Source organism: Musa acuminata, chromosome BXJ2-7, assembly GCF_036884655.1.
Source record: "Musa acuminata AAA Group cultivar baxijiao chromosome BXJ2-7, Cavendish_Baxijiao_AAA, whole genome shotgun sequence".
NCBI classification, from domain to species: Eukaryota; Viridiplantae; Streptophyta; class Magnoliopsida; order Zingiberales; family Musaceae; genus Musa; species Musa acuminata.
In genome coordinates this window covers 3,027,781-3,047,579 of record NC_088344.1, presented here as the reverse complement: position 1 = coordinate 3,047,579, position 19,799 = coordinate 3,027,781, and the positions used below count along the sequence as shown (strand labels likewise).

The following is a 19,799-nucleotide window of genomic DNA, read 5'->3' as shown; positions in this document are numbered from 1 at the left end:
ATAAATTATATATATATATATATATATATATATATATATATATATATATAATCAAATTGTTTTTAGGAAATTGTCCTATAAATAATATCAAAATTAAGTGTGGAAATTATTGTGTACAACATCCCTATATTAAAATAATATTAGACACCTGTTGATGTGGTGGTCATAGATGGCTTATTCTCACATGTGGTAATCTCATCCTACCTTCGTCTTTTCTCGATTAATTAATGGTGATAAGTCTTCTCCACTTCACCTGTCCTCTCTGATTCCTCTCTCTCTCGAAGCGAAAAGAAAGGGGTCGCCTGAGGTAAGAGCAGCCGTGCTTAGGGTTTCGGCATTCTGTCTCCCGACGTGGAGAGCACCTATCGCTGGAGAGATCATTCACGGGGTTTTGGATCTTTGTCGTGCAGATCACAGACGAAGATGGCGAAGGCCGTCGCGGTTCTCGGTAGCAGTGATAGCGTCAAGGGCACCGTGTACTTCGCCCAGGAAGGGGATGGTATCTGGTCTCTTCGATTCGCTATTACCGCTGCTTCTTGGATAGGGTTTCGAATCGTTTTGATCTGTTGTTCTGCTCTCTCCAGGTCCGACTACCGTGACTGGCACGATTTCTGGACTCAAGCCTGGACTTCATGGGTTCCATGTTCATGCTCTCGGTGACACCACCAATGGTTGCATGTCCACTGGTATTGGTCTTTTTTCCGTTTGATCCCTTTGATAGTCCATGTCTCTGTACTATGTCTGATTCCTGATTCACCGCATGGCAGGGCCGCATTTTAATCCTGCGGGGAAGGAACATGGAGCGCCGGACGATGCGGGCCGCCACGCCGGCGATCTTGGGAATGTGATCGCCGGGGAGGATGGTAAGTGACAATTCTTATTGGAATCGTTGGATGGTACTACAAATGTGATCCTCAGCTTCTGTGGTTTTCTAGGCTTGACCTGAGACCACTCTGTGTTTTCCCTTGTGAGCTGTGTTGGTCCAATTGGTTAGTGGCTAATTAAATGTTCTATAATTGTTTGTTGATGATATTGCAGGTACTGTCACTTTCTCCATCACTGATAGCCAGGTGACCCAGTATATGCTTTTTTTTACTTGTTCCTGTGATCTGGATGTAAAAGACATCGCTTTGGTTTGGTAATCATTTTGAACTTTTCCATTTTTACAGATTCCCCTCTCCGGTCCAAATTCCATTATCGGGAGGGCTGTTGTGGTCCATGCCGATCCAGATGATCTTGGAAAAGGTGATGTGCACTTTTTTTTAGGTTGTAATGTTTAATTTTACAACCTTGGCTCATTCATTGTAGAAGTTCTTGTCTGAGCATGTGCAACAGCTTGTTCTGATATCTGAAGAATGAACATCTATATGTATGCTATTCAGCTAATTTTCTGGGTGCTTCTCTCTTCTTTTCTCTTTTCGTATATTGGTTCTTGGAGATTTTTAATTTTTCAGAGTTAAAATTATGTTATCAATTTCCCATGTAAAATCAATGTCTAGTTATCCAGTTCATGTGTTTATAAACAGTGTATAACCCCCAGAGAATACTAGAAAATTTTCTGGCATGTTGTAGCTTTACAATTTGACATAACGACATGTATATTTTAGTGGACATACTGAATATTTGATGTTAAAGTGACTTAAAAATTGATGACATCTTCTTTCCATGGATATTATTGTTTAAGGAGCATGTTTTTGGAATATTTTTTGTGATATTGTGTGAAATGATTTTGAAATATTTTAGGTTCCAGGCAGATAAGAAAATTTTTAATTCCTTTAATTCATATTGCTGAGATATTATGGTAAATATTTGTGGCTTTGTACCTGTATGACTTACAATAAACAGTTGGAAAAGCATAAACTCTGTACTTCTTTGTTCCCTCATTTGTGATCCATATTAATTATCCAATAAATACCATCTTGCTTCTATTTCTAAGTAGTAGATGACTCTTCTGTGTAACTGTAACAGTACATAATTTCCAGATTATTAATGTCTTCAAATTGGATATGACTTGGTTGAAAATCCTGTATTCCAATCATCTTAACAATCATAGACTTTAGCCTTGGATCTGCAGTTTATCAATGTCGTGGAAATGTTGAACATGTTTCGTCTCATTGATCCTCATACTTTTTCAGTCTCTTTTTTCCCATCCAGTTTCTAGCCTTGTGGGAAATGTTTCTTGTATCTGGTAGCCTCATCTCCATCCATCCCCGTGCTGCCAATCTTGGAAATGTTTCTTGTATTTGGCGGCCTGGTGTGCATAAGTTGTGCTGATTGCGGTGACCGGTAATGCCTTTTCAGGTCATACTGCTGATTTTGGTGATCAGTAACTAAGCATCTAACTTTTCCTAAGTATCTTGGATTTTTCCTGCCGACAAGATTGTTGAAGCTTGTATATCATTTTTATCGGCAATCTATTCTGACTTTTTATATCATGCTAAACTTGTCTTTTTAACTTGTTAACGAGATTGCAATGTTCCTTTGTGACATCTCTTGGGTTTTCCATCCATCTAGGGATTTATTTCTCTTAAAAACTTGTTTTCCTGTTTTTAGGTGGGCATGAGCTGAGCAAGACCACTGGGAACGCTGGCGGAAGGGTTGCCTGTGGTGAGTTCGACAAACAAACTTGAATCTTTACTTTGATTATAATAACAACTACTTTATTTGCAATCACATTCTGTCCACTGTTATCTCTAGTTCATAATATTCTTGATTTTTTTTGGGGGGGGTCAAATTTCAGGCATTATTGGATTGCAAGCTTGATCATCTTTTTCACCTATTGGTTGGATGCTGAGGTTTTGTCATAGAGTACATTAGAACAACTATTTGAGTTCCAAAGAATGTGTACTGAAACTCTCCTTTGAGACATCCCTTTCTGCATGCTTTATTTGGAAACCTTTACATTAGCTATGAAAAATAAAACAACTTGGGGAGATGAATTCACAACATATGCAGCATTTTGGGTTTGTTCTATGACATTGCATAATCATTTTATATCAAACTATCTACCTAATTACTCAACGTATATTAGATAAGTCGAAAATGCCTCCGTTGATAGAGTGATTTAATTTGTTATATTAATTAAATCATAAATCCTTTCAATCCATCGTCTTTGCTGATTTTTAATTGATAAGAATTTTGATGGTTTATCTAAGATTTTAGATTTGCATTAACACCTTCATATAATGTATCTTCAATTCATCATGATCTTCGCCAAAATACATGTCTTAGGATATGCCAACTCAGTTTAAATTAACCTCAATACGACACCGACATTTATGCAAGAAATTCGAGTCTTCTAGGAGTGACGATGTGATCTCGAAGTCTTATAGATATAATTTCCTAATGTTGGTACATGTCATGACAGGTGACCCATCACCCACCCCTTCTCTGTCTGTCTCTCTCTCTCTCTCTCTCTCTCTCTCTCTCTCTCTGTTCATTAATGTCTACGTGTGGTCAATCCTGCCATCGACGGCTGGAAAAGAGGCTCGGAGGTGTTAGCAGAAGGCTCGCAGTCATCATGTTTGACGAAATGCCTTCAGAGACACATTACGCACCAAACTCCTGACACGCACATGTCTTAGATGAACCATCAGATCCGGTATGCTGTCGCAACGTTGACGTGGATCCTCATCTCCTCCTCTCTCTATAAACTCCATCGAGGAGCCTTCTCCCTCCTACTCCGTTACCAGATCCAAAGAGGAAGAGGGATGACGCTGCTGTGCGTGCCGCTGGTGGCCAAGACGGTGGAGCAGATGATGGCCGACATGGCCGCCGCCAAGGCCAGCGGCGCCGACCTCGTCGAGCTCCGGGTCGACCACCTCTCCGCCTTCCTCCCCGGCCGCGACCTCCCGCTCCTCCTCCGCGACCGCCCCCTCCCCGCCCTCGTCACCTACAGGTCCATCGCCCCCTCCTTTCTCCTCTTTGCTCTCTGCTACTGACAAAGACTCTCGAGAGCTGCCATGCCATGAGAGGAAACACTACCATGATTCATGCGGGAGTCACGGTCGTTCACGGATGCTATGTAGAGCATCGAGGATCCACATGCAGTAGCTTGCCATATCCACCCATACACACATCAAGAGAATCATTCTGACTTCTACTAATTACAGGAAATATGTGTACAATATACAAAGATAATGTACCATATATTTCAGAATGTGTTTGGTAGGTCGATTCGATTCGATTCGATTCGATTCGATTAATCAAATATTTCGGTTTAGATTTATTTTCCTTTTCGAAGATTTTGTCGACAGTCGTACAGATGCCATTAAAAGACATTTAGTGGGCGAGAGAAGAGACATTAATGCCATATTTTATTTAATTAATTAATTAGTTTTTTTTTTTTTTCTGAATGCAATGAATTCATTTCCTTCATCTTTCATTTACGAAAATTAAATTAAAAAAACGAAGAAAAAGGATTGATTTGTTGTTTTGCTGCAAATAGTGTTGCAAGAAGTTTAATTCTGATTTCTTGTGTTATATGTAGACCCAAATGGGAAGGGGGTGAGTACGAAGGTGATGACAAGCAGCGATTGGAGGCATTGCTTTTGGCCATGGAATTGGGTGCTGATTACGTTGATGTTGAGCTTAAGGTTGGTTGGTTTTATATCAGAAGCAAATAAATTTAGGTTACTGATTTCAGCGATGATATATTTCTTACAGGATATATTAAAGATTTAATTAGATCGGATTAAAGTTATGGTAGACAATTATTATGTTAGGAAATCATGCAGATAATTCTGATAGAGAAAACTCTCCTAATTATTTTTTTCTTGATCTCTTCTCCCACCTCCTTGATTGGTTCCATAATAATGCTCCTTCGGAAAGTAACAGAGATCTGTATTCCACTGTCTTCACTCTCCCTGTCAGTGCTTGTATTCCTGGTTGTGTCTATATTCTCTAGATTTTTACCTCACATTAATTCCTCATTAATATGAAGGAAAGCTCTAAATGTGTATGACATGAGACTTGCAGGTGGCTGAGGACTTGGTGAGGCTCATCGATGGGAAGAAGCCAGAAAACTTCAAGCTTATTGTGTCTTCTCACAACTACCAAAAGACACCTTCAAGCGAGGAGCTCGGAAGCCTTGTGGCAGCCATACAGGCTTCCGGAGCTGATATAGTGAAGATCGCAACAACTGCTGTGAGTGTGGTGGATGTGACACGCATGTTCCAAGTTCTCGTGCATTGCCAGGTGAGATTCACTTGCCGATCGATATCTAAAGCTTTCTTGAGCCTGAATCAAGCTTGCTTGGTGTTGTACTGATAGGGTATGTCAGAAGAAGAACCAACAAAAGAGAGAGAGAGAGAGAGAGATTTGATTGAAGTGTAGTAAGCATTCTTTCTCATCTTGTGGTTGGCTAATGGTGGATGCATTGGAACAACAGGTCCCCATGATAGGACTGGTCATGGGGGAGAGAGGTCTGCTCTCCAGGGTGCTCTGCCCCAAGTACGGTGGATATCTCACCTTCGGCACCCTCGGCGAGGGCAAGGCATCGGCTCCCGGGCAGCCAACCGTCTCACAGCTGCTGCACCTGTACAACATCAGGCAGATCGGAGCAGACACCAAACTCACTGGGTTGATAGGGAATCCAGTGAGGCAGACCAAAAGCCACATCTTTCACAATGCTGCATTCAAATCTGCTGGCTTCGACGCTGTCTATGTGCCACTGCTGGTAGATGACCTCACTGCTTTCCTACATGCCTTCTCGTCTCCAGACTCCGTTGGATTCAGGTTTGGCTGGAAAGCACAAAAGTAATCGAGTTTTAGAACAATAGATTGTTCCTTCTGTTTTCCATCTTCTCTCAAGTGTTCTGCTTGCAGCTGCACAATGCCCCACAAAGAAATTGCAGTGAGATGCTGTGATGCAGTCGATCCAATTGCTAAGGTAAGCGATAGCAGCATCTCCTTTACGTCATGCAATCGTATGATCTGTACAGTATACCCTTCGTTTCACCTTTTCTCATCTGTTGCAGTCTATAGGCGCCGTGAACACCATCATCAGGCGACCGAGCGACGGCAAGTTCGTCGGCCACAACACTGATTACTTTGGTGCAATATCTGCAATCGAGGATGAACTGAGAGGTGCACTGAGATATACCTACATGGAAACAGCAGCTCGTAAAGATCACATCTTGTTCTCATTGTTTCATGTAACAGGTTCGCAGGGACTGGGAAAGGAGGAAGAGACTGCTTCTCCCCTTGCAGGTAGGGTGTTCGTCGTAATGGGTGCAGGTGGAGCTGGGAAGGCCATTGCTTACGGCGCGAAGGAGAAAGGAGCCAGAGTCGTGATCGCTAATCGAACTTACGGTGAATCTTCTTCTTCTTCTTCCTGGAGAGCAAACTGCGCTTCTGGCTTTTACATGGATCATGAAGAGCTCGAACTTGTGGTCGACAGAGCGAGCCCGGGAGCTGGCGAAACAAGTTGGTGGGCAGGCACTGCCACTCTCTGAGCTGGAGAACTTCCACCTGGAGGACGGAATGATCCTGGCAAACGCGACCTCGGTGGGCATGCAGCCAAACGTGGGCGAGACTCCTCTCGCTAAGGTCTGTTCCACCCGATGGATTCATTATGACACTGTGCACTGGATTTGAGCGGCAAGTGTTTGTGGAAATGACAGCGAGCTCTCGGGCACTACGCCTTGGTGTTCGATGCGGTCTACGCCCCGAAAGTGACGAGGCTTCTGAGGGAGGCAGAAGAATGTGGAGTCCCCACTGTTGGTGGATTTGAGATGTTCATAAGGCAAGCAATGGGGCAATTTAAGCTGTTCACAGGTTTGGAAGGTAAGCTTTCTATTCTCTCACAGTTTGATGAGATTTGTGAGTCTCCAATGAGTTCTTAGGACTTAATTTGCTTGTTTTTTCTTCATATTTGCAGCCCCTGGAAAGGAGATGCGAGAACTCATGATGAAATATGTTTGAGATAGTTTGATTTCAATAAAGTTTTGGAAGTTCCATTAAATAAATTATGTGTGCTTAATTTTTTATTATTAGAAGTAAACCATTTGGGCTACATGATTTGTGCCTCATGAAGTTTCTCTAATATCTTGAAGATACATGATCCAATAATATACAATATTCAAAATACTTAAGTCCATGTTGATGATAATACATTCTTTACATATTACTATTTACAATTCTCTCTTTATTTTTTATATCTTTATTTTCAAAAAATTAATATTTTAAATTTTTTTTTTTCCCATCCTTCTAAGAGGAGTGTAAGTTGAAGGACGGGCTAGGGGGTAAGTTGAAGGACAACGATCTCACGGGTTGGAGGTTAAGACCTATGATAGTGTGTAAGGTATTTGAGGAAAAATAAAATAAAATTAGAATTAGATGGACTATAAATATCTTTTTCATCTTTCCCATCCTTCTCGGAGGAGTGTCGATAGGGCGACGACAAATAAGATCAAAGCACGGGCTAGGGGGTAAGTTGAAGGACAACGATCTCACGGGTTGGAGGCTAAGACCTATGACAGTGTGTAAGGTATTTGAGGAAAAATAAAATAAAATTAAAATTAGATGGACTATAAATATCTTTTTCATCTTTCCCATCCTTCTCGGAGGAGTGTCGATAGGGCGACGACAAATAAGATCAAAACACGGGCTAAGGAGTAAGTGGAAGGATAACATCAGTGGTAGGCATAAGTTGGACGCTAAAACCTATGATAGTGTGCAAAGGTGGCAATTGCAGGGTATGTGAGTAAAAAAAATTAAAATCAAAATTAGATGGACTATTAATATTATAATATTTATTTTATTAAATTATAAATAGTATGAGGATTTTAAATAGTAAGCACCATGTGTTTTATTTTTTGTATGAATTAAACTTTAGGTGAATTCTTAAAAAAAAGTTTTAGTTTTTAGAAATTACGATAGAACGTTATTTCAAAAAGATTATTTTACCCATATCTTCATTGAACCCGTCGCTCTACCTCCCCTCCTTTTTGCCAAGGATGATGATGGGGTAGGAGGCTGCAAGCAAACACAAGCTCTTGGCCACGCTTTCACCCTGTCAGTTGTTGCCCTTTATCCTAAACAGGTGCCTATCACTCGTAATGCCCTTAGCCATCTTTACGTGAGGACTCACCCACCCACCCTCCTTCCTCACTCATGATCAATGACAAAGGGGGCTATAAGTGACGACAAAGGCATATGGGCAATCCCATTTCTTTCTTGCTCGTGGTTAACTAGGGTGCATGGGTCATACCCTTTCCTCTCTCATCCGTAGTTGATGGTAAGGGAGCCTATGGGTGACAACAACAAAGTCCGTCAATGGGGGAGGTGTAGGTGTGGTTAGTGCATGGCAGTTGGTATGGCTAACGATGAGGCACATATGATTGATATAAAAAGGAGTATGATTGATATAAAAAGGAGTAAAAGTGAGGTAAAATCATTCTTTTTGAAAAGTAAGCTTTGAGAATTTTTGAAACTTAGAACGTGCGGTAAAAATTTCTAAAAATTAAAAGCTTTTTACAAAAAATTATTCTTAAAATATTTATTTATTTTAATAAATTATTAAAAAATCATAATATTTTCTCAATTTTATCTTTTGCCTTCCATAGAAGTCGTTGATCTGCTTCTAATGTTAATAGAAATTGGAGCAACGACAAATTAAAATTTATTTCGATTGAGATATCTAATAAAATGATATATAAAAATTATAATAATAAAATCAAATCAAATATAACAATTGTCATCTAAAAAAATAAAATTATAGTTTCATTATAATTTTAAGATTTTATAATATTATCGTCGATATCATTGGATGCCATTTGAGGCCCCATCTGTTACCACTTGCTAACGGCCAATGAGAGATGAACCAGTTTACCGTGATCTCACAGCCGCCATCGGCCGCGATTCTATGCGGCGGTCCGACTCATCGGCTGATGCCGTGTACCTGATCCGCTGGAAGTTCCGTGGACCGTTTGATGCGGTCCGGCATCCACCGATCCGCTCCCGCAGACGAGGAATTCCCGATGAATCGAGTCTACCAAACTCCACCGGCCACCAACCCACCCACACACCCTCCTCCTCTTTTCCTCCCTTTCGTCTTCTCAGTCTAAAGGAGTCTGCAGAAGAGCCTCCTTCTTCCCTCACAATTGCGAGTCCAAGTCGATTCCCCATATCCACGGAATGACGCTGCTGTGCGTGCCGCTGGTGGCGAAGACGGTGGAGCAGATGATGGCGGACATGGCTGCCGCCAAGGCCTGCGGCGCCGACCTCGTGGAGATCCGGCTCGACCACCTGTCCGATTTCGAGCCCCGCCGCGATTTGCCTCTCCTCGTTGGCGACCGCCCACTCCCGGTCCTCGTCACCTACAGGTCTCGTCTCTTCCCCCTTGATAAATTCGATTGATTTTGGTAGCTGTTCAGTAATTATTATCTTATGTAGTGGCTCCTCTTGTTTGATTACTGAACCGATCATCTGATGGGGTCAGATGCATTGTTGGAAGACTGGATCTGGCCTGAGTTAATCCTGAGTGGATCCCATGTATTTTTTGAATTTTTGGAGTGAAATGTGAACCCTTGATGTGTTCAGTAAATAAACTGTTACTCATGTTCAGTAAATAAACCTCAAGAATGATGTCCAAGGAGCATAATCTTTTAGAAATGCGACTTTATAATATGAAGGAACGGTTGTTTCCGTATATTAATGACAATTGGGCCTGCCAGCTTTCTTGTTTGATAAGTTTTGAAGCACTAGTTTGAATAGATATTGTGCAAAGGTCCGTCACGTGATTGTAATATTTGGTGCTGTATACATGCATCCTGTAAAGCTTCCAGCTTTATTATCCTTTTAGCTTGGATTTGAGAAAGCAAGGATTTATTAGTTGTGTTAATACAACACAACTCATTGTAAGACCAACTCCCATATTTAATCCAGGAACATATTTCAAGACCTTATCCCCTCCAGTCTAGAGTGGTGAAGAAAAAAAATGGTTGATTGGAAAACAATGGGACCATCAGGCATGGACACTTCTGCTAAATTTCAAATTTTCATCTGGACTACATGATTTGTGGAAGAATAGTCTCTTGATGGGGCCTTTGTGTTGATAACTAAAAATGAAATTATCAAGAAGTTACTTGTAAGGCTTATCAAAATCTGGCAAATATAGATAGTGTTGATGGCATTCAAGAACTGGAATATATTCACACAAGCATTACTAATGCCTTTTATCCAGTAAGCTGCTCACAATTCACTCCAAGAACTTTAGAAATGAATACCATGGACAATGTATTGATATGAATTTGCAGCTTCAGGCTATCAGTGGGCATTGTAGCAGAGAGGGAGAAACAAAAATTAAAACAGTCTCAAAGTGTCATCCCGTATGAAGTATGATCTACCCTGTGCTATTTTATTAGTCTATAATGCTGGATTAATGACTAGTGACAACTACGTCTATTGATTTCTGTCTAAAAATGTTTGAAGGCATATTCAAATATAAAATTTGAATGTTTGATATGAGATCTTCTGCTTCTGCATCTGGTGAAATATTACATGAGTGTTGGAACATTTTTGCTACCCAAATGTTATCAATCATTTACTCCACTAAAGCATGAACTGTGATATTCATTTGGGAAAAATATTTCATTCTTTGTCAAATGAAGAATAACCATGCATATCTCTTCTTTAGAAAGAACCTTCATGCATATCCTGAATGCTAATTGGTAGTATACATTGTTGTCTGAATAATTTCTTCCACTTTGGTTACTGCTTTGCTGACAAGCTTTTGCCTGGAAGGTTCTCCAAACTCGTCTCTTTTGGGACTCAATTAAGTCTTAACCATATTGTGGTTGCTCTCATTTCCCAAGTTTATTCCAACCTTTTCATCTTCCTTAGGCCAAAATGGGAAGGAGGTGAATATGAAGGTGATGATAAACAGAGATTCGAGGCACTTTGCTTAGCTATGGAGCTAGGAGCCGAATATGTTGATGTTGAGCTTAAGGTTGGTTTTTCAATATTATGAGGAATTCTCAAAGCAAATACACTCAGTCCAGCCATACTATGTACAGAAACTAATGAAACATACTACCATATAGGCTTTTACAGCACCAAAGAAAGATATCAATACATTTTGACATCATGATGCTAATCTGAAGATTCTGAACTGCTTATGAATAAAGCCTGGTCCTATAACAATAACTGGAATCATATGACACATAGAAAAACAACAACAGGCCGTAATGTCCCAACAATCATGTCTCAATTATCGTCAACAATTACATGACTAAGAAGCTTATCCTTTAGGCAGGATTTACGCCCAACCAAATATGAGTTCCTTGGTCATAAAATGTTCAATTGATTTTGCATTAGTAAATATGACTTTTAGTTTTCTATTTATCATTATTGATAAATTAATTCAGCTGTTATCGTTCTCTGTTTGACATGCTATGTGGCACTTCCTACTCACAGGTTGCTGATGATTTTGTTAGACTTATATCTGGGAAGAAGCCAGATAACTTTAAGCTTATTGTTTCTTCTCATAATTATCAAAGCACTCCATCAAGTGAGGAGTTAAGTAGCCTTGTAGCAAGAATTCAAGCTGCTGGAGCAGACATAGTAAAGATTGCAACCACAGCTGTGGACATTGTTGATGTAACACGCATGTTCCAAGTAATAGTGCATTGCCAGGTGAGTACCCAAAATATGTTGTCAATATATAATTGGAGTTGACCCAGGCATGTGTTATATTTCTATTTTTCATGTTGGGAGGTGCTGTTCCACTGAACCTTGTGGACAACCAACATGGTTGCACTAAACGAGCCATATATCTCATGCATGCTTCACACGGCGTATGCAATGTCACTAATTGAAGGCGGTGAGTTGCTTTTGGCTTGTTTTGTTGAATGTGCAAACATCACACATGCTGGCTCAGCCAAAACAACACTGGAGCAGTAGCTATGCAAATGCTGACTCAACTTACAACTGTGTTGCTGAAATCTGAAGAAAAAAATAGAGCAATTTTAGAAATGGAGAATGAAAGAGTGCAGAGTCATGAATTCTAAAAATAGGGCTCAGTTACAATCAATCTTGTCCTGCTGTTTTTTATTAATTTTGACCTTACTCTTATCTTTTGCTTCTATTTTGGTGACCTTAAATATCTGTGCCTTGTGCTTATGGCCATGTTTGGTATGTTACAGTATATAAATATAATCAACCATAAATGTAGGCATAAGATTTCTTCATCTCTTTAGTATCCTAGCCACTTCATATTGGTGATTGAGTACTCAGAATGCCAACTTAAAGTAGATATAATCTGTCTTATTTGCTATGGTTATGGTAATTGATAACTTGCTTCCTATGTGCTCCCATTTTATGCTTTCCCTTGTGGAACAACATATCCTCTCTTATAACTTAACCTGCTCCATTTGTTAATGAACTTTGATTTTCTTTTTTAAAATATTGTGTTTCGCTAGATTCATTTTTTTATTTTTTTTATTTTTTTGCTTGTTGCTCATATTTAAGTGGGCTAATTACAGATTATCATTTGTACTTAGATCTCTTTAGCATCCTGATCCTTAGACATAAAAACTTACATTGAAATCTTTATAGTTATGAAAGTGAAACATCTAGCTCCATTTACCTTAATGTCGTCAGTCATTCCAACGGAAGCACGAAAATGATAGGAAAAAAAGGTAATTTTAATATCCTAATTACGTTTTTGGTGACGACGGACGACGATGCCGCTGGGGGCCGCGGGTGGTTGTTGTGGATGAGGAGGGAGAGCGGTGGCGGGAGGTAGGGTAAAGGGAGAGAAGGAAGAGGATGACACAGATGTTGATGCTTTGCATCTACGTTGACGTCGCTCGGCAACTGCGTTGACACCGACGTAAATGCAAAGCGGTGAAAGAGCCGCTTGACATCTGCATTGACACCAACACAGATGCAGAGAGGCGAAAGGGTCGCTCGATATCTGCATCAGCCCCGACGCAGATGTAGAGCGATGAAAGGGCTAGCTTGACATATGCATCGGTGCTGACACAGATGTAGAGCAACGCCGCCCTTCCTCGCATTGTTGTCGGCGCCAATGCAGATGTAGAGTGGCGTCGCTCTGTATCTGTGTCTGCGTCGGTGCCGACGTAGATGTAGAGTGTCGACATCTGCGTCGTCCTTTTCTTCCTCTTCCTTTGTCTCAAGTCTCATCGTTGTTCTCCCTCCTCATCCACAACAGCAACCCGCGGCCCCCAGCAGTGTTGTCGTCTACCACCATCGAAAAAGTAACTGAGACATTGAAATTATCTTTTTGCCCATTGTTTTCGTGCTTCCGTTGGTAAACCGACGACGTTAAGTAAATGGAGTTAAATGTTTCACTTTCATAACTATATAGATTCCAATGTAAATTTTTTAAGCCTCGGGACCAGGATGCTAAAGACGTCTAACTACAGAGGGTAATTTATAATTAGCCCTACTGAAGTAGAAATTCATATCCTATCAATTTTGTTGGTGTATAAATGTTTTTGAATCACTTGTTTTCCTGTTGATGATCAATAAGTTGTTTGTAGATAACTCTAGTATATTACTTGTACTAGAATATCTTGTATTTTACTAATGAATGGGAACAACAGGTTCCGATGATAGGATTGGTTATGGGGGAGAGAGGCTTAATCTCCAGGTTGCTTTGCCCAAAATTTGGTGGATATCTAACATTTGGCACCCTTGGTGTGGGAAAGGAATCAGCTCCGGGGCAACCAACTATATCAGACTTGTTGAATGTATACAATATCAGGCAGATTGGAGCAGATACAAAAATTTTTGGGATTGTAGGGAAGCCTGTAGGCCACAGTAAGAGCCCAGTTTTGCTCAATGCTGCATTCAAGTCAGTTGGTCTCGATGCAGTTTATGTGCCACTTTTGGTAGATGACCTTGTTAATTTCTTGAATGCCTATTCATCCACGGACTTTGCTGGTTTCAGGTACAGCTGTGTTTTGAGAATGTAACTTTTATTACTGTCTTTTCTTGTGTGTTGGTAATTAATTTCTTTAGAGAACTTTTTTTAACTTTATTTTGTCATGTAACCCAGTGTCAATGAGTTTCATGTTGTTTGATTTTATATTGGTTGCATGCCCATGAATGTGCTCCATTCCTCTATGGGTAATACATGTGGCAGGTTGCACCCAGGACTAGCACGGCATTACATTAAACCTATTATTCAACATTCTGATTGGCAACGTGATTATCTAAAATTTTGCTTGATTACAATTCATAATCGCAGTCTAATTACAGTAATAGTTATATATGAATTGAGGTATTTTAAGTTTTATCCATTTGATTTTCCTGCATAATTCCATTTGCAAGCAATTAAACCTCAGTATACTGATCAAATCTCATGCTGAGACACAACACCAGGCATTTGGTCATATTATGTGACCGATTTACAGGGTCGAAACCCCTTTCTCATTACCAACCTGACTGCATTGGTCCATGGCATCTCAAAATCCATGACAGTATGATTTTGATTTTGCACTAGGGCTTTGGATATTTAAATTGTTGCCATGTTGCATCAATGATGCCACTTCTTGTTGGAGGGGAGGCCAGAGAAGTGAAGTGGAGAAGTATTTCAATTGCTGGCTGAAATGAGGGGTGCCGACAGCCCTTGAAAGTTTTAACCTTGGACATCTGTTCATACAACCTTCCAAAAAGTTGATTATGTCTGTACTTTTATGTTAGAAATAACATTTATATCCATTCCTTTGACTCCATATTTATGTACTACAATCACTAGATTTCTAATCACTCTGGCAACTTTCTCAAGAATTTTCTTGACTAGAACTTCCATCTCAATTCAGAATGTCAAGAATTCCTTGACAAGAATTTGGTTTTTCAGACGATTTGAAGTAGATGTTCCCAAATTGCAATAGAACAAGTATTTGGTTGACTTAGCAAACTAATGAAGATTGAATACCACATGTTAGTGGACTTAATATTAGCTTCTTTATTTGCCAAAAGTTTAGAAGTGCTCTCCTTTTGCGACTAAGATCTTGATGATGTGTGTCTCTGGGTGACCAGTATTTTATTAGTTAACCATTCTTGTAATTCATAAATGTGCTCCAAAATGGACTGATCATTATGTTCTTCAAATATTTTGATGTACTTTCCCGATACAAACTATGAATCAGACATTTTTAGAGAAGGCAGGTGGCGTGATGGCATCTTCACCATTAAGGGTAAACCAAATATCATGGATGCTTTTCTATCTGTTTAAATATGTTTCTGTGCAGTATTGCTCCACTGGAGCATTGAGCTGTGCAGGATCTTAAAGTTATTTTATAATGAACATAATGTATGAAATATGAATTTGAATTATGGGAAGGAGTCAGGTGTGCATATGCATTTAACCTCTCCAGACAACATAGAAAGCTTCATATACCATGACATCCTTTTTCAGTTGCTGTGCAATCAGGTCATTTAGAAAAAGGATAATCATATTTGATGAATTATTTGCCAACATTTGGATCAATTTTCTGTGTACTTGTTTCAGGCTATCAAGGATGTGTGACTGTCAATTGGATATATATTCTCTTGCCTGAACAGTTAATCATGTTTACATATTATATGGTAGATTATTGGCTTGACCTGACTAGCAAATAAAGGTTAATATTGCATAATCATTGGATGGTTACTCATTACTAGGTGAAGCAATTTCGTACATCAAAAACTGAATTCAAGTCTCACTGTCCATGTCCGAGTGTAGCCTTGCAAAGAGAACCTGAAAACACAATTGAGTTGCTAATAGTCTTCACTAGAAAAAAGAAGGAAAGAAAGAAAAAGATGATAGTCATTTGTTAACCTTGAAAAAAGTCTTTGTCTTAGGTGTGCATGAGCAGAATCAGGTTTGTACATGCTTATGAATTTGCTGATGGCTAAATTTCCAGTTATTGAAGAATGTTTGTTATCTATTTATTTAGATAGTTAAGTGTCATTTTTAATGAATATTTTCAATCTTCTGTCTGATATCAACTCCACCTTCTCCTATGGTGCAGTTGTACAATTCCCCACAAAGAAGCTGCGGTTGGATGTTGTGATAAGGTGGACCCAATAGCAAAGGTGAGCAACTGCATTCCCAACTTGAGTGGTTATTGGAATTATTTTAATGGGATATTTGCATCATTTTCAAGAATTTTGTAGCAAGATATTATGAGTTGGTTATGATCATTGTCATCTTCCTTTGTCTTTTTCTTAACTCATTGTTCATTTTTTTTCTTCCAGTCTATAGGTGCTGTAAATACAATCATTAGACGACCAAGTGATGGCAAATTAATTGGTTATAACACTGATTATGTTGGTGCAATATCTGCAATTGAGGATGGAATAAGAGGTGTCTTACATGTTCACCAGTTCAATGTGTCACTGTTTTATGAATATTTACATGCAAAGGTAGCTTGCATTCAGTGGAACAGCATATCAAGATCCCATGTATGTCTTTGACAGGTTCACAGGGAGTGGGAAAGGAGACTGTTTCTCCCCTTGCTGGTAAAGTGTTTGTCATCATAGGTGCTGGTGGTGCTGGTAAAGCTCTTGCATATGGTGCAAAAGAGAAAGGAGCAAAGGTTGTGATTGCAAATCGGACTTATGGTAAATTTTCTTCAAATGACAATTAATTACTGCCCTCATACCACTTCTTTAGGTTCTGTATTCGATAGTACTGGAAGAACAAAGTAGTGCATATTTACAGAGAAAGGAGCAACATAGCATCCATATATACAAAATCCTTATGCTCTCATTATTATTGTCCTTATTTTGCTTATTACTTGACCTATGAGGGTCCATGCCTGTTTGGCTCCATGCCATCATTCCATCATTAATTGCAATTTCATTATTTATGACCTATGAGTGCCCATGCCTGTTTAGCTCCATGCCACCATCCCACTAATATTTTGTTGCATTTTCATTTTTGACTTTTCAAACAGCTGGTAGATCTGGTTGATTAAGTTATGATATCTTGATTAGAAATTTCTCTTTTGAAATTGGGAAATTTCTTCTACCTTGCAATGGCTTCCATCGTTTTCAGGTGCAATCTTGTTTTCTGACATTGAGATCTTACCATTAATGCTTTTTCTATGAAGGTTAATCTGTAGGATATGTATATACTCCACTATTATTTATGATGTTGGTTATAGTTTGTTGAATTCTGACTAGGATCAGCAGTAGGTCTGTTTAGCTAATAGAATTTACTGTGGTTGCATGCCTTGTAAATTCTTAAACTTATGTGATTGTCAGAACGAGCTAGAGAGCTTGCAAACTTGATCGGGGGCCATGCATTGACACTTGCTGAATTGGAAACTTTCCATCCAGAAGATGGAATGATTCTTGCAAACACAACATCAATTGGAATGCAACCAAATGTTAATGAGACCCCTATCAGGAAGGTTTGTAATCTCTGTTTTCAAGTTGGCATTGCTTTCTTTCAAGAATTTTTTATAGGTCAATCATTACTTCCAAATTTCTACAATAAATTGTATTAGCCCTTTCCATGCATCATTCAAGGAGATGGCCTGAGACATTAATGTCTGCCACCTTAGTAATACAAATAGCTTCAGTTGAATACTACTGGGGAATTCAGTCATCACCTTAATCATTTGAAAGTCACCTCGTTCATTTGATGCAACCTTTTTTTTTCCAATCATTTGGTCCAACTGGACAATGAGCTCATATCACATATCTCTTTCTATTTTTCAGTACATAAAACCTTAATATAGATATTATAGAGGGGGATTGTAGTGCCTTCATTGCTGATGCATCTGGAGCCCGGAAATAACCTATTTGTCTATCTTATGTAATATGACCAAATAGAATATTGCCCATATCAAACATGAGAATGTTCTGCTTGTTTTTGGCTGCAAGAATGTGATTTTTTTTAAACTTTTGATGTGACCAAGTTCTATGATTAAATGTGTTAGTAAATCTACAGCAAGCTCTTGGGTCTTATTCTGTGGTTTTTGATGCGGTCTACACCCCAAGAGCAACCAGACTTTTGAGGGAAGCGGAAGAATCTGGAGCTACTGTTGTTAGCGGACTTGAGATGTTTATAAGGCAAGCAATGGGCCAATTCGAACTATTCACAAATTTGACTGGTAATTTCTTGAACATTCTTGCCACAGTTTGGCAGGCTTTTTATGCTTCAAGGAGTGTCTTAATAATTTGGTCTTCTTCATGTCTTATTTCTTTTGCAGCCCCTGAAAATCTGATGCGTGATACGGTGATGAGATACACATGAAATGGTTAGTTTTGCATAATATTTTTGAAGTTTTTGGGGAATAGTTTTGACTTATATTAGACCAACTCGATCATGGATAGTTGATGTGGGGAGGAAATCTTTGACATTATTGAATATTGATGACAATTCATACTAGTTTTACAACAAGAACTTGGTATTAAAGTTTGCACATTTAAAGAATTGGTCATAAATCCTTACCTGAAAGAAAATTCTGCTTACTCTTTTCCTCAGATGTTGCAGTCTATGATTCAGCAACACTACAATGAACATATAGAGAGAGTTCATGGGATGCCACTTTCAACCAATTTCTTCAGTTTCCTTAAATCATGTATAATGGTTCCTCTTTTTTGCAGTGGAGGAAAATACATCAACTGTTGTTATCCAATGCCTGTGGTCATAAATTTGTAGACCCTCAAGTTGAATATTGTATTTTGATAACATTGTTTTCATCTAATAATGTATGCCAGTCTAAGGATACTGTTTCTGAGCCTTGGTTCCATAGGATGATCATATTCCCATTCTTTTGCTTCATCACCTATGCAAATTAAGCTTCTAGTGTATTGAAATGTAATAAGATTGCTTCAGTAGAGCTTCAATCTGCTCCAAATCAGGTGCATGTGGAGATGTCTTCTGGTATTATTATTATATTGCAAATAGGTACATTTTGGCTTATGTCCTTCCTAGTAATTTGCATTTAATGGATACAGCAAATGCTGGCAGGCCAAAAGTTTGGCAAATTTTACTTTGAGACCTGTTAAGTGTGGGGATGGACTTTATTTTGGTAATAAAGTAAATTGGCTTATCTGTAAGCCACTTAAATCCAAATGCTAGATATTATGGGACAAAACTAGTTCCAAATATATATGTTGAACAGTAATTAGATTTATTAGGGCTTTCAAACACAATTTGGTTTTTTATTATACATGTCATTAGAGATAGATCAGATAGGATTTGTTTTCCTCATGATGTAATTTGGTCCTATCAATCCACCTATATCTAATGGATTATTAATATGTTTCATATTCTAATACTTTGATGTACTGTGATAAATTTGCTCAGTGTAATGATAAGATTGTTCTTTTATAATTTTTTAAAGATCATATTTGATGCATGATAAATGCAAACATATGTTTTATATTTTTTATTTCTTTAAAAATAGATTCAATAAATTATACTCATTTCATATAAATAGTCTCTATAAAATAAATATAATATTTAATATTTATCTCAAATATAAAAATTGATTTAGTTGGCTTATTATTATTATTATTGTGGTATTTATCCATCATTACTTAATTTTAAATTTATTATAATAATTAGTAAATTTTTATATATCTTTTTCACTTTCTCACCATGATATACTTAAATTTAAGACCTATTATTTATACAATAATATATTAATTAATCAGATATCTCAATACAAAATTTTTAAATTTAAATTTAAATTTAACATTTATATACTTTATAAAAAGCTAAACAATCTCCAACATTAAAAAAATAATGTTGAAGTTTTAAATAACATTAATACCCTTAAAATTTACTTATAGTCCTATATATATATATATATAATTATTTTATG

General features: G+C 38.4%; 3 protein-coding genes across 6 annotated transcripts; all 3 read left to right on the top strand.

The window, feature by feature from the left end:
* The first annotated feature begins 208 nt into the window (after positions 1-208).
* LOC135616642 (superoxide dismutase [Cu-Zn]-like) lies at positions 209-3,858 on the top strand. Of its 3 annotated transcripts, none has more exons than XM_065116037.1 (8): positions 209-307; positions 411-499; positions 585-686; positions 768-863; positions 1,039-1,070; positions 1,170-1,245; positions 2,554-2,607; positions 3,597-3,858. In XM_065116037.1, the coding sequence occupies exons 2-8, from the start codon at positions 424-426 to the stop codon at positions 3,650-3,652; spliced, it is 492 nt and encodes a 163-aa protein (XP_064972109.1). In that variant the 5' UTR covers positions 209-307; positions 411-423; the 3' UTR covers positions 3,653-3,858. The 3 variants fall into 3 exon arrangements, with proteins under 3 accessions (XP_064972109.1, XP_064972107.1, XP_064972110.1); XM_065116035.1 differs by lacking the exon at positions 3,597-3,858 and adding an exon at positions 3,368-3,541; XM_065116038.1 differs by lacking the exon at positions 3,597-3,858 and adding an exon at positions 2,741-2,948 and having other exon boundaries at positions 216-307.
* On the top strand, positions 3,711-6,989 carry LOC135616641 (bifunctional 3-dehydroquinate dehydratase/shikimate dehydrogenase, chloroplastic-like). 2 transcript variants are annotated; one of them, XM_065116034.1, is made up of 10 exons: positions 3,711-3,898; positions 4,490-4,595; positions 4,978-5,196; positions 5,390-5,736; positions 5,827-5,890; positions 5,979-6,087; positions 6,163-6,312; positions 6,401-6,549; positions 6,624-6,786; positions 6,881-6,989. In XM_065116034.1, the coding sequence occupies exons 1-10, from the start codon at positions 3,711-3,713 to the stop codon at positions 6,922-6,924; spliced, it is 1,539 nt and encodes a 512-aa protein (XP_064972106.1). In that variant the 3' UTR covers positions 6,925-6,989. The 2 variants fall into 2 exon arrangements, with proteins under 2 accessions (XP_064972106.1, XP_064972105.1); XM_065116033.1 differs by having other exon boundaries at positions 5,979-6,312.
* Positions 6,990-8,920: 1,931 nt separating this feature from the next.
* LOC135616640 (bifunctional 3-dehydroquinate dehydratase/shikimate dehydrogenase, chloroplastic-like) lies at positions 8,921-18,707 on the top strand. The gene is made up of 11 exons (XM_065116032.1): positions 8,921-9,326; positions 10,846-10,951; positions 11,419-11,637; positions 13,572-13,918; positions 15,987-16,050; positions 16,213-16,321; positions 16,435-16,578; positions 17,224-17,372; positions 17,915-18,077; positions 18,177-18,224; positions 18,452-18,707. The coding sequence occupies exons 1-10, from the start codon at positions 9,139-9,141 to the stop codon at positions 18,218-18,220; spliced, it is 1,533 nt and encodes a 510-aa protein (XP_064972104.1). The 5' UTR covers positions 8,921-9,138; the 3' UTR covers positions 18,221-18,224; positions 18,452-18,707.
* The last annotated feature ends 1,092 nt before the right edge of the window (positions 18,708-19,799 follow it).

Bases quoted from the DNA above. Each gene is read 5' to 3' on its own strand.
- LOC135616642 (XM_065116035.1), top strand. From the start codon at position 424: ATGGCGAAGGCCGTCGCGGTTCTCGGTAGCAGTGATAGCGTCAAGGGC. The intron at 1,071-1,169 runs GTGACCCAGTAT...CCATTTTTACAG, and splicing joins TCTCCATCACTGATAGCCAG to ATTCCCCTCTCCGGTCCAAA. The intron at 2,608-3,367 runs GTGAGTTCGACA...ATGTCATGACAG, and splicing joins TGGCGGAAGGGTTGCCTGTG to GTGACCCATCACCCACCCCT.
- LOC135616641 (XM_065116033.1), top strand. From the start codon at position 3,711: ATGACGCTGCTGTGCGTGCCGCTGGTGGCCAAGACGGTGGAGCAGATG. The intron at 3,899-4,489 runs GTCCATCGCCCC...TGTTATATGTAG, and splicing joins CCCGCCCTCGTCACCTACAG to ACCCAAATGGGAAGGGGGTG. The intron at 4,596-4,977 runs GTTGGTTGGTTT...TGAGACTTGCAG, and splicing joins ACGTTGATGTTGAGCTTAAG to GTGGCTGAGGACTTGGTGAG.
- LOC135616640 (XM_065116032.1), top strand. From the start codon at position 9,139: ATGACGCTGCTGTGCGTGCCGCTGGTGGCGAAGACGGTGGAGCAGATG. The intron at 16,051-16,212 runs GTGAGCAACTGC...TTTTTCTTCCAG, and splicing joins AGGTGGACCCAATAGCAAAG to TCTATAGGTGCTGTAAATAC. The intron at 16,322-16,434 runs GTGTCTTACATG...TGTCTTTGACAG, and splicing joins AATTGAGGATGGAATAAGAG to GTTCACAGGGAGTGGGAAAG.